The 13,934-nt window shown below is 29.9% G+C and overlaps 1 protein-coding gene across 1 annotated transcript; it reads left to right on the top strand.

Annotated features, from left to right (window-relative positions):
- The first annotated feature begins 1,745 nt into the window (after positions 1 to 1,745).
- Positions 1,746 to 13,738, top strand: LOC127933226 (abscission/NoCut checkpoint regulator). Its single transcript, XM_052530038.1, has 11 exons — positions 1,746 to 1,922; positions 2,000 to 2,121; positions 2,198 to 2,251; positions 2,329 to 2,492; positions 3,753 to 3,895; positions 3,981 to 4,086; positions 5,621 to 5,833; positions 8,501 to 8,577; positions 10,236 to 10,337; positions 10,431 to 10,612; positions 12,946 to 13,738. Exons 1-11 carry the CDS (start codon positions 1,869 to 1,871, stop codon positions 13,025 to 13,027), a joined length of 1,299 nt encoding a protein of 432 aa, XP_052385998.1. The 5' UTR covers positions 1,746 to 1,868; the 3' UTR covers positions 13,028 to 13,738.
- The last annotated feature ends 196 nt before the right edge of the window (positions 13,739 to 13,934 follow it).

Consider the following 13,934-nt stretch of genomic DNA (forward strand, 5'->3'; position numbering starts at 1 on the left):
TCTGAATACCTGCATTTCACCAGCATTTTAGATCAAATCAGATACAGATGGCTCTACTTTGATTTAATGTAACAACTATATTCATATATTTATATAAAATATATTTGAGTATTTTTATGTTATTTAGAATTATATATTATTTAAGATTTATATGATTAAGTATTTTGGTGGACAAAATATTAATAATATTTGTTTTGTAAACTATTTAAATAATATATATATATATATATATATATATATATATATATATATGTGTGTGTGTTTTTTTTTTGTTTTGTTTTTTTTTTGTTTTTTTATATATTATATTTTTCCAATTCATGTTGAGACTTTCTTCAATACTTTGTAATCTAAAATTAATTTAGGAAATCAATGACATAGTTTATAATAAAGTCAAATCATCAAAGCCACTGCCAGATCTTTAAAATCTTAACCTAAAACCACAAGACATTTGAATTTGAGAGACGTTTACATCTCAGTTAGTGATAAAGTGCTGTTCGAGCTGGTGTTGAACAGCTCTTCATGTCGTTCATGAGTAACCACAGTCATTCAGAAACTGTCAATACATCAGATCAAATGTAAAATTGATGCAGAATTCCCAAATAAACACATTGATCCGCTCTGCTCTGCTGCTTTTGTCCTCTCAGAGCTTTTGTTACGCAGGGCAATTAAAGTCCATCCACAAACAATGACGCCCAGTGAGCTTTTGTGTTTGTCTTTAGCATATCAATAGAGCTGATGATCCTCCGTTCACACCTTCACCCAGAAAATATGAGTCTAATCTCAGCATGCATGCATTTATTCACAAAAAGAAAAGGCTAAATGTTTCTTTGTGTAAGCGCTTGACTGTTCTGGCAATATTGTGTTCGTTTCTGATTCATAACATAAATGCATATATTAAAGTAGTTCTATGAGTTGCAGATAAATTTTGGCTTTGTTGATGTTAAAAGATATTATGAAGGTAAAAGCTGGAGTTGCACATAACAGGCAAAGTATTAGTCTAAATTCAGCAGATCTCTCTGTACTTATTCCAAAATAAGTTTTTGTTTATATATACAGTGTATTATATACACACATATATGTATATATTCAAGATTTTTTTTAGTCTGAAAACAAAATACGTTTTCATATAATATATATATATATATATATATATATACTTTTAGTTTAATTTTAATAACAAAAACGTAAATAAAAATTAATAAAAAAGTATATTGGCATATCTAAAAAAGTGAAAAAAAACATGTATTTAGTTTAACTTCAAAAAACTAAAATTGAAATAAAAAAATGTATAAAAACTATAGACATGTTATAAAAGTGACAATGAAATTACTCAAATGTGTGTAAAAAGAAAAATCGCTAAAAACACTATCTTGCATATATATATATATATATATATATATATATATATATATATATATATATATATATATATATATATATATATATATATATATAATAGCGATATTGTTTTTACAGGTATTTTTGTTTCCTCATATTTTTTCGATAAGCAACGTCAACCGTCATGTTGCATTCTGGGAAAATGAGTTTTCCCGGTGCGTTTCAACCTTAACAGTATCGATTGTTCCATTCGACACAGACAGATAAGATAAATATTTAGGTAATTACTGTAATGTCTAATAAGCTTTTACACTATCTTGCATGTATTTATCTTTTCAAACTACTGTAGTTTTTATAGCTGCGTGCGAGAGAACTACATTTCCCGACACATCCCGGTCCTCACAGCGCTTCCGTGTTTACATGCTCATAGCGTCATGAATGAAGTGCCTCTGAAATGATAACTCACACTAAATGTCTGTGTTTAATTACAGTCTTAAGCGTTTAAAGTCTCACACTGGCAGATTCTCGATATGGATAATCGCTGTTACTGCTGTGCATCAAAGTTCACTCTCTTCAGAAAAGAGGTTAGTGGATATGATGAATACAGGTCATGTTTTATGTATTTCACACCTGTGTTTGACTTGTGTTTGTGTGTTTGCAGTTGGGTTGTAGAAACTGTGGCCATTCTTTCTGCTCTGGATGTCTGACATTCAATGCTGTGGTGCCAAAATATGGAAACAGCCAGCAGAAAGTCTGCAAACAGTGTTATGGAAACCTAACCAGGTCTGGAAGCCAAACACAGGTTTAAACACTGGTTATATATTCACTAATGCAGTACTGACAGTTCTGTCATTTACAGTCCGGGTGAGCAGACTGATGCTGGACGATGGTCCCCACCTGAAAACTACAAAAAGTAGGAATCTGTAAGCATTGCATGTGAAATACAGCTGTGTGTTAATGTAATATAACACCGATCTGTGGCTCTTACAGACGAGTCGCTGCTCTTGAAGCCAAACAAGCTCCGCAGAATCAGCCTTCAAGACCTTCGGGAGGAAAAAACAGCTCTGTGAGTCTGATTTCAACCAAAGGACTCAGTAAAGAGGACCAGATCATCGCAGAACGACTCAACAAGCTGAGAGAGGAAACTAAGCCGAGTAAGATCTGTCAAAATATGCATCTGATCAGCTTGATTTGTTTATATTGCCTCATAATGTAAACGTTATTATCACCTAGGTCTAATCTGCCCAATGCAACTATAATGCATATTAAAAAATATTATAATCATTAACATCATGATTTTTAGCTGCAGATGCAACTATAATGCATGAAGATATTAAGAAATATTATAAACATTAACATCATGATTTTAAACTGCAAATGCAACTGTAATGCATGAAGATATTAAGAAATATTATAAACATTAAAATCATAATTTTTAGCTTCAGATGCAACTATAATGCATGAAGATATTAAGAAATATTATAAATATTAAAATCATGATTTTTAGCTTCAGATGCAACTATAATGCATGAAGATATTAAGATATTATGAACATTAAAATCATGATTTTTAGCTGCTTTAAAGCATGTTGTTGTTTTTCATTTTGTGTCAAATTATCCATAAACCATATTCCTGTATGATTGCTCCAGGACTTAATGTTGAATATTCATGAATAAAAACAGTGTGACATGACTTTTAATCAGCAGTACTTTATACTTTATACCTTGAATGCATTAATGCAGTGCAAGTTTCTTTGGATAAAAGCATCTGCAGTGTTTTTCAGAATGGAGTGTGAGGTCAGTGTAAACAAATAAATAAATCAATAAGATGAAAATAAATGTAAGTGTATAAAAATTAAAAATATATTGTAAAATCTATTGAAAAATAAATTGGATTAAAATAAATAAATGAAAATATGAATAAAAATATGAAACTGAAAATTAGAGAAAACATAAAAATGTAAAAGAAATAGAGAATTTTTAATGTTAATATTTTATTATTTCAGCATTTTACCAAGGCAACATGTCTATTTGTAATTAAAGTTGATACAAAATACCTAAAACTGAAATAAATTAATAAACAGTTAAATGTAAAAAAAAATTTTTTTTTAAATCTATTAAAGATAAAAACAACAAAATTACCACAACCATAAATAAGACTTAAAATAAAAACAGAAAATATTAAATAAAAAAAGAAAATTAAAAAAATTTATAAAAAATATATATATATATATATATATATATATATATATATATAAATTCAGTTAATAATACTTTTATTGAGTATAGTGCCTTTAAAAGTTGCTTTCTCAATGCAAAAAAAAAAAAAAAAAAAACTAAATGATAACAATAACAGAAGATTGAAACAAACCCACCCATCTAGAAGTCTCTTGTGATGTGTGTCTGTGTAATCAGAGTCCATCCCGTCAGAGAAGGAGCTGGAGTCTCGTCTCGCTGCTTTAAAAGCCCCGCTTCAGTCCGTGCCGTCTGCTAAAGACATGGAGGAGCGTCTGGCCGCACTTCAGGGACGACCCTCGCCCGCTCAAGCCCCACGGCCTGTACCCAAACATCACCCTTCACTACAGACGCTCTTCAGAAGAGTTTCTCCATGAGTGACGCAGCTCTGATGTTTAATGTGTGCAGGTTCATCAGCCGCCCGACAGCAGGACTCAGACGGAGCAGACCAATGACCTGATCTCACAGATGACGGAAGAAGCTGCTATTGATAACCAGCAGACGTCTTCAGAGGGTACTTTCACCATTTATGCTTGCCTAAGTTATGCATTATGAATAATGCATTGCAGTTTTAAAAGTATGCATTGAAATTGATTTCAGGGTGCAAGATTTCTCGATTTTTTTAAACAATGAACAAAACAGTTCTATAAAGCAATAAGCATCTAGAAGCCATAAGTTACAGTGATTTTACTGTTGTTAAGGTAAGACAATACATGGAAAGCTATTGTTTTGGGGCTATTTATTTCATTTAGCTTTTGTAATGTGTCTTATTTAACAGTAGGGTAAAGAAAGCATCCAAAAATGTATTTAAGTATTTATTTTGTTGCACTTTATCTGTTGTATCTGTAAATTTCAATTACAATCCATATCTTTAAATGCTGTGAGTTTTTTTTCAGCAGCAGTTACATGCACCATGCTTTTATTTTATTTTATTTTATTTTATTTATTTTTTTTTATTTTTTTTTTATTTATTTTTTATTTTTTTTTATTTTTTTATTTTATTTTTTTGTCTATTCTGTTCTATTCTATTTCTATCTATATTTTGAAGAGTTTGTTTATATATCACCTTAAACAAAAAGGTTTTATGTTTAAACATTAGCAACATTAGTTAACATTAACTAACAATCAGAGCATTTATCTCAGTTAAAATTAATTTCAACATATTAAAGAACATTATTTAAAATTCAAAGTCTATTATTATTATTATTATTATGTACCTGAGCTAACATAAACAAACAATGAACGGTTGTACTTTTATTAATTAATGTTAAGAAAGATTAATAAATACTGTAGCAAATGTATTGCTCATTATCAATTAACATGCTCTGAATGCATTAATTAACTTTAACTAATGGACCTTATTGTAAAGTGTTACCTATTTTATTACAAATTATATTATATATTATATTTTTCTCTCTGTTGAATAAAATAACTAAAAATTAAAATAAAACTATCTAAACTAAAAATAAATGAAAATGAAAAAAAAAAAAAATACTTCTAAAAGGGTGATACTTCAATAAATAAAAAGTTTAATAATAGACAAATATTAATAAATATTATTTTAGGCATTAATATTAATTCAGAAATAATTAATATTAAGGCTGAGCAGAAATAAAATAAAAGTGTTATCTTAATAAAATTATTATCTTAAATCTTAAAATATTTCTTAATCTTAAAATATACTTAAAATATTTCTTAAAATTTCAGGGTTATAACAGTGAACTAAAGACATTTTCTCTTGAAATAAAATGTACTTTTATCTGAAATAAAATAAAATAGAAACTTTACCTTTATTTTAGGGGTTTGTTTATAAATCATTAACCTTTATTTCTCAAAATATATTAAAAATTTCCCCTCTGTATGAAAAAAATAATTTTAAACCTGGCTTGATTTGGAAAAGTATGCAAATGAATGCATATTTAATTAGATAATGCTGCATTTGAATATTTTTACATAACATTTCCGAAAACTTGATGATACAAAACATTTGTTAATGTACTGTGATTAAATGATATTTCTCAGTAATATCTCGTTTGTGTCGCACTCAGATGGACCGTTAAACGATCTTAATAAACAAGAGGGCGGGGGTGTGAATGAGAACGTGGATGACGGCGAGCTGTCAATCAAACAGCTGGAGGCGGAGAAAAGCCGAGTGCTTGAGGAGGCCATGCAGGAGCTGAAGAAAGACAAACAAAACCAGCAGCAGATGCTGGAGATGGCCAGGAGACTGGCTTTCCTGCAGGGACGGGATCCTGAGCAGGGTGCGTTCACATCCACACACATATTCATATAAAGAGACTGGCTTTACAGGGTATTTCTGAGCAAAACCATGCATTCAGCAAGAAAATATGTAGCATTGGATTTGATCTGCCAGCTGTTGTCATATCATAGAAACAGAAAGTTGTGCAATTTTAATTAAAGGTTCCATCAAAAGATAAATAATTGTGTTCCTGGAGAACAAAAGCAGTCTGGAGTCTATGGGGGTATATTTGTAGCAATATCCAAAAATATATTGCATGGGTCAAAATTATAGATTTTTCTTTTATGCCAAAAATCATTAGGAGATTAAGTAAAGAACATGTTCCATGAACATATTTAGTAAATTTCCTACCGTAAATATATCAAAACTTACTTTTTGATTAGTATAAGAATTCATTTTAACAACTTTAAAGACGATTTTCTCAATATTTCGATTTTTTTGCACCATCAAGATTCCAGATTTTCATATAGTTGTATCTCAGACAGATATTTTCTGATTCTAATAAACCATACATCAATGGAAAGACGATTTATTAGCTTTCAGATGATGCATAAATCTCAATTTAGAAAAATGGACTGGTTTTGTGCTCTAGGGTCACATATATGGTAAAACTTTACAATAAGGTTCATTAGTAAACTACTTTAGTGTGAACACCATGTATTAATCTTAGTTCATGTTAATTTAAACATTTACTAATGCATTATTGAAATACAATCAAAAGTTGTGCTTGTTCTCATTAGTTAATGCACCGTGAACTAACAATGAAAAACTGTATTTCCATCAACCAACGTCAAAAAAGATTAAGAAATACGGTAAAAAAAATGTATTGCTCATGTTTCTTAATACAATATTGTAAAGAGTTACCATAAATATTAAGAAATTAAAGTAAAAAATTCAAATGCATGGATGAATCATTCACAGTAAGACCAATAACATTAAGAATATATATATATATATATATAGGAGCAGTTTTGATTTTATGCTAATTTAAATGCATGTTCTTGGTCTTATTGTGTACAGTTCATTAGTGCATGTTAAAAACCTCCTCTGGATTTGTGCTCTATTTTTTGCTCTACTTTTCCTTGCAAAATGCAGCCTTGATTTCTACAGTAGAAATGGAAAGTCAATCAAATCTTAACCCTAAAAGGGGCGACGTTTCCTGGTGGATAGACAAATTTGAGAAGCTGTGGGGAGAAGCAGGGAATGTGTAGGTCTGATTTCTTGGTTTCGTATTTTGAAGGGTTTCTGATGTGAATGTTTAGATGCATTGAGTTTGTTCATACATTCTTTGTTTGGCTCAGGGGAAGCGTTTAAACCTGCATAGCCACCTGTAGTAGGAAATCTACCCATCCTCTGATAAAAGTTGATCTAGTTTACATATTTACACACATTGGAGGGGAGTTTTCTGTTTAAAAAAAGAAAGTTTGCATTGAAATTTTATGAATTGAATGCTTACATTTTTTGTAATCCGTCTCTAAATGTTTGTAACTCAGGAGATACATTGCCCTTTTAGCAGTATAAATCAAGATATATAAACAAATCAAGATATATAAACAAACCAAGATATATAAACATCAAAATACTGAGAAAATCATCTTTAAAGTTGTCCAAATGACATTCTTAGCAATGCATATAAACTAATCAAAAATTAAGTTTGATATATTTATTGAAGGAAATTTATATTTAAAAAAAAACATCTTTATTAAACATGATCTTTACTTAATATCCTAATGATTTTTTGCATAAAAGAAAAGTCAATAATTTAAAGTGTGGTCCAGGGTCTCTCTCACACACACACACACACACACACACATATATATATATATATATATATATATAGACTGTCCGAGATTTTGAGGCTTGTGTTTAAGTAAATCTTTTTGTAATCTTGACAAAACACATCGGAAAGGTCTGACTGTCAAGTTCCATATTTGGATAATTGTATGGTAACAGAAGGGAAAGAAATTGATTGATATTGTGAAAGAAATTGATAGATTTGTGACAGAATACTGCATTAAACCAATTCAGTAAACTTTGGGTGTCACCCAGTGGTGATTTCTGGTATAGTGCCCAAACAGAACCTTACAGGAACCACAATTTTTTGATATCAACTTCAAATTTGAAACATAACTTATAGACATATGGATTTGATTTTATTGCAGTTTTAGAGTGGAATGTATTTTACAAATAATTACTTTATATAAAATAAAAAACAATTAGGATACTACGTTATCTTTACTGTGAACTTAAACTTTTATAACTTTTTTATACTTTCTTTTTTTTATTGAAATGCTTTCACCTCAGGAATAATCTGTGATGTGTCTTCTTTAAAAAGAGACCAACCTTAGGTCTGTATTTCCAAAGCTTTCGAGAATTGCATCCATGTTGTAATAAGCATTAATAAACACATTTTATAATTACAGTTAATTTATACCCCCAGCGTGGTGACGTATCCTGGGGGATACAAACATTAAAATCCAAAAAAAGAATCATGAAATTGTATTATTTGAGTGCCTATAAAGTGTAAAATGGCAATAAATTAATCTTTAAGGTTCTGCCCTTTTAGGGTTAATATATGAAATAAATTATTTTGTTCTACTTATAAGTTTTGCATAATATAAATGCGTCATGATGCATAAAACAACAGTGTTTCTGTGTGTTTGTTCAGTCCGACTTTCAGATTTCCAGCAACCTGACAGTGATGAGGAGACAGAGGAAGAGGCCATCACCAGGGTGGTGAAACGGGTCTGTGATATTTATAATATCAAAACAATATGTCCTACAAACAGTCTTTGTCTGTGATGTCCAAGGATCCATCTAGAAATCACAAAACACATGTTTACAGTGAGAGTTAAATAACTTGCAAAACTATCGAGCAGTGAGTCATTGCAGAAATGTAAACATATAACATTACGGACACACTTAACTGAATTTATTCATTTTCTCATGATCTTACACCAACACAATACACCAACATGTATTGACATAAACATTTAAAAATAATGGAATAAGAAGTCAAAATTTTTATAAATAGTCATAATTATGGGATAAAAGTATAACTAAATTCATAACTATGAGACAAAGTCAAAATTATGACAAAGTCGACTATGAGATGATTAGTAATAATTATGACATAATATAAAATACTAAGTCAACTGATATAAATAGTCAGAATTATTACATAAAAGTTAAAAAATAACATGCTGATTCATAATTATGAGATAGAACGTGGAAATTGTCAGTCAACTATGAGATAAATAGTAATAAATATGACATAAAAGTATAAAAATTACATACAAAGTGGAAAGACTAAATCATCACATACTAAGTCATAACTATAAGATAAATTGTCATAATTATGACATACAGTTAAAAAATTAAGTCATGCCTATGAGATAAATTAAAAAGTATGAAATATATAGTCAACTATGAGATAAAGTCATAACTATGACATGCTAAGTTGAAATTTTGACAGTCAACTATGAGATAAATGGTAATAATTTTGACAAAAGTAAAAAAAGACATACTAAGTCATAATTCTGAAATAAAAAGTCTAAATTATCACACACTAAGTCATTAAGTACAACTATGAGATAAAAAAATATGACAATAGTAAGTCATAATTATAGCAAAAAGTCGGTTATGAAATACTAAATCATATCTATTAGATAAATAAGTAAACAATAAGTTTGTGAAATACAAAGTTGACTGAGATAGTTATAATTATAACACAAAAATTCATAATTATGAAACACTACGTCAACTATGAGATAAATAGTCATTATTATGACAAAAGTTACAAATATGAAATGCTAAGTCATAATTATGAGAGAGAAAGTTTAAATGTTGATAGTCAACTATGAGATAGATATAATAATTTTGACAAAAATAAAAAATTATGTCAATAGTAAGTGATAATGATGACACAAGGCAAGGTTATGAAATACTAAGTCATAACTATGAGATGAATAAGTAAACGAGAAGTCAACTACGAGACAAATAGTTATAATTAGGACAAAATGAAGGGAAAAAATGACATGTCATAATTCTGAAATAAAGAGTCTAAATTATCACATACTAAGTTATAACTATGACATAAATAGTCATAATTATGACAAAAGTCATAATTATAACATAAAAGTCGAAGTTATGAAACTATGAGATAAATAAGTAAACAATAAGTTTGCTTTTTGAATACGAAGACAACTGGGAAATAAACAGTCATTATTATGACAGATATGAATAACTATAGTAGTGTATAAAGTATTAGCCTGTTATAGCCAGTTTATTTTGACCTGTGGCACATCCCATAACAACCACCAGAGGCTGCTATTTAGACAGATCTGTCTCAGTTTGAACTCAGTTTGAAGGCATCTTATGTGTGTTTTCTGTCACTCATTCAGTTATCAGAGGAAGCAGCTCTAGATGAGGCCAGCGGATACAACATCCCACCAGAGCTCAGCGGCCCGATGAACAGAGAGAAGGACATGTCCAGCAGGAAACCGGTAACAGCCCGACATGCACGCATAATACAAACGCTAATCTTCAACAAGAATAACGTTTGCAAATTGTGCATTATGTTTTCCTGTGTGTTCAAGCTCATAGTGCCATGGTTTAAACCAAAGCTGGCAGCTGCTGCCTCACAGATCCAGCGTGTAAAAGATGATGACCGTGATGAGGATGATGATGAAGAGCTACCGTGGTGCTGCATCTGTAATCAGGACGCTACCATTCGCTGCCACACGTGTGAGCGAGATCTGTACTGCGCTCGCTGCTTTAGGTATGAAGGTTGACGATCATCTCATTCTCTTGTTGTCTTTAGTAGTGTTCACTAAGATGACCATCACTAGTACTACTAGTGCTAATACTCATCAAACCTTTAGCACGGTCTAGACAATGATTCCTCAAATTAAATATTACAACTTGAAGGTGGGCTCTTCTGATGACCCTAGCAACCACACAGCATATCCTAGCAACCCAATTCCCTGGCAACCGTACCATGATGGTGTTTAAAGAAGCAAGCTCTTGAGATGTAACAGGATTCTAAAATGGCTTATTCAATTTACATTCTTTACTACGAAGAAGTCAAAATAGTCAAAATACTAGGACATAATTATGAGATAAAAAGTTTAAATTATGAGATGCTGCTAAATCATAATTATCAGATGAAGATTAAATTATGAGATAATCATAGTCAAAAATTATGAAATGCTAAATCAAAAACTAAACTCAAAAGTATGAAATACGAAGTCAACTATGAGATAAATAGTCATAATTATGACAAACTCAAAATTATAAATTACGAAGTAAACTATGAGATAAATAGTCATAATTATGACACATAAAATTATAAGTTACGAAGTAAACTATGAGATAAATAGTCATAATTATGACACACAAAATGATAAATTACGAAGTCAACTATGAGATAAATAGTCATAATTATGACAAACTCAAAATGATAAATTACGAAATCAACTATGAGATAAATAGTCATAATTATGACAAACTCAAAATGATAAATTACGAAATCAACTATGAGATAAATAGTCATAATTATGACACATAAAATTATAAGTTACGAAGTAAACTATGAGATAAATAGTCATAATTATGACACACAAAATGATAAATTACGAAGTCAACTATGAGATAAATAGTCATAATTATGACAAACTCAAAATGATAAATTACGAAATCAACTATGAGATAAATAGTCATAATTATGACAAACTCAAAATTATAAATTACGAAGTCAACTATGAGATAAATAGTCATAATTATGACAAACTCAAAATGATAAATTACGAAATCAACTATGAGATAAATAGTCATAATTATGACAAACTCAAAATTATAAATTACGAAATCAACTATGAGATAAATAGTCATAATTATGACATAAAATTATAAGTTACGAAGTAAACTATGAGATAAATAGTCATAATTATGACACACAAAATGATAAATTACGAAGTCAACTATGAGATAAATAGTCATACTTATGACAAACTCAAAATGATAAATTACGAAATCAACTATGAGATAAATAGTCATAATTATGACAAACTCAAAATTATAAATTACGAAGTCAACTATGAGATAAATAGTCATAATTATGACACATAAAATTATAAGTTACGAAGTAAACTATGAGATAAATAGTCATAATTATGACACATAAAATTATAAATTACGAAGTAAACTATGAGATAAATAGTCATAATTATGACACATAAAATTATAAATTACAAAATCAACTATGAGATAAATAGACAATTATGACACATAAAATGATAAATTACAAAATCAACTATGAGATAAATATACATAATTATGACAAACTCAAAATTATAAATTACGAAGTCAACTATGAGATAAATAGTCATAATTATGACAAGCTTAAATTAAAAATTATGAAGTCAGCTATGGGATAAAGTCATAATTATGACAAAATTTTAATTATGAAATGCTAAGTAAACTATGAGATAAATATTCATAATTATGACAAACTCAAAATGATAAATTATGAAGTCAACTATGAGATAAATAGTCATTATTATGACATAAAAGTTTGACATAAATAGCAATATTTATTGGATGAAATGTATAGGATAGGCACATTATATGATAAAAAGTTGAAATTATGACATACTAAATCATAAGATGACATAAAAAGTTGATGTAATTGTTACAACTACTAAGCTAAACTAACATATAGCTATGATATACAATTTAAGTTATGACATATTAAGTCACAATTATGAGGTAAAAATCCACAATTATCAAAAAAAAAAGTTAAATAGTCATAATTATCACATAAAAAGTCAAAATTATGATATGGCTAGTCATAATTATGAGATAAAAGTTTCAATTATGATCTAAATAGTCATAATGCTTTGGTAAATCACAATCATAACTATCTCATAATTTCAATATGATATATATATATAAAACCAAAGCATTTTTTTCTTATGTGTCAGAAATTGGCATCTGTACTCTTCAGCATTTGGACTCATTCACGAATCATTCACTGGGTTTTTTCCATGACATCTTGAAATACTGTGCTTACAATATTAATTAGAGTTGTGTTTTTCTTTCATTCTGCCACAGGGAAGGTCACGACAAATATGACAGAAGAGAGCATCGCACTTCCTCATATACGGCTCCTAAGAAAGGCAAGAAGAAGACCTGAAGCCTCCACGAGCAGCTGTAGGATTTAGGTGATCAACTTATTTAATTGTAGCCAACAGAACATAATAATGTCGCTTAAATATGCTTCTGACGACACAAAGCAGCCTTAGACTCAAGATTGTAGTCTTAAAATGATGTTGTTATCATCGTTGGTGGAATTACTAGACTCTTAGACGCTTGATAAATGACGGGTTTGTTCAGGGGCAGACTGTAATATGAACATCTGTTAATATAAAACTGGACTTAAAACTTTAATAAAAGACTGGCAGGTCATGTGCTCTAGAGAACTAGTTATAGTTTTGGCATCATATGCGCTCTCATTGGTTTACACACAGCAGATCTGCTACACAATCATCACTAATTGCATTATAAAGAATGCATTCATAATTCTAAATGGTTTTTGAGAATTCTCCTGTTTGGATAACGAAGGAAAGCCGTCGTCTCTAGACTCGAAGCTGTTCTGAGCTGCTCTTTACGCCGCGTCTTCTCTTTGCTGGCATTTCCATGTTGTGGTGAATAATTCAAAGGCTAGTATTGAGGGTAAGCTGAGCGCTGTCAGAGACGAATGACAGGAAGTCCATGCAGTGCATTCGTTTTCCTGAGCCGAACTGACATTTAAGACGCTACATGACTTCACTGGCTTGTACTGTGCTGTTATCAGCATTGGGAGAGATAACAATAAATAAGGAATAAATGGAAATCATTGAATGAACTGAGTGTGTTCTGTGTGTTTTTAAGATGTTGAGTTAGTCAAAGCACATTTCAGCACATATCAGCTGCTTTATTGTGTTATTACTTTATGACCTCATTAAGGTGTGTGTGTGTGTGTGTGTGCGTACAGTAAATAAGTGTTTGTCCTTCATCCTAAATGCATTCTGTAATTACATCACACACCAGGACATAGTCTT

Source organism: Carassius gibelio, chromosome A17 (genome assembly GCF_023724105.1).
Source record: "Carassius gibelio isolate Cgi1373 ecotype wild population from Czech Republic chromosome A17, carGib1.2-hapl.c, whole genome shotgun sequence".
NCBI lineage: Eukaryota > Metazoa > Chordata > Actinopteri > Cypriniformes > Cyprinidae > Carassius > Carassius gibelio.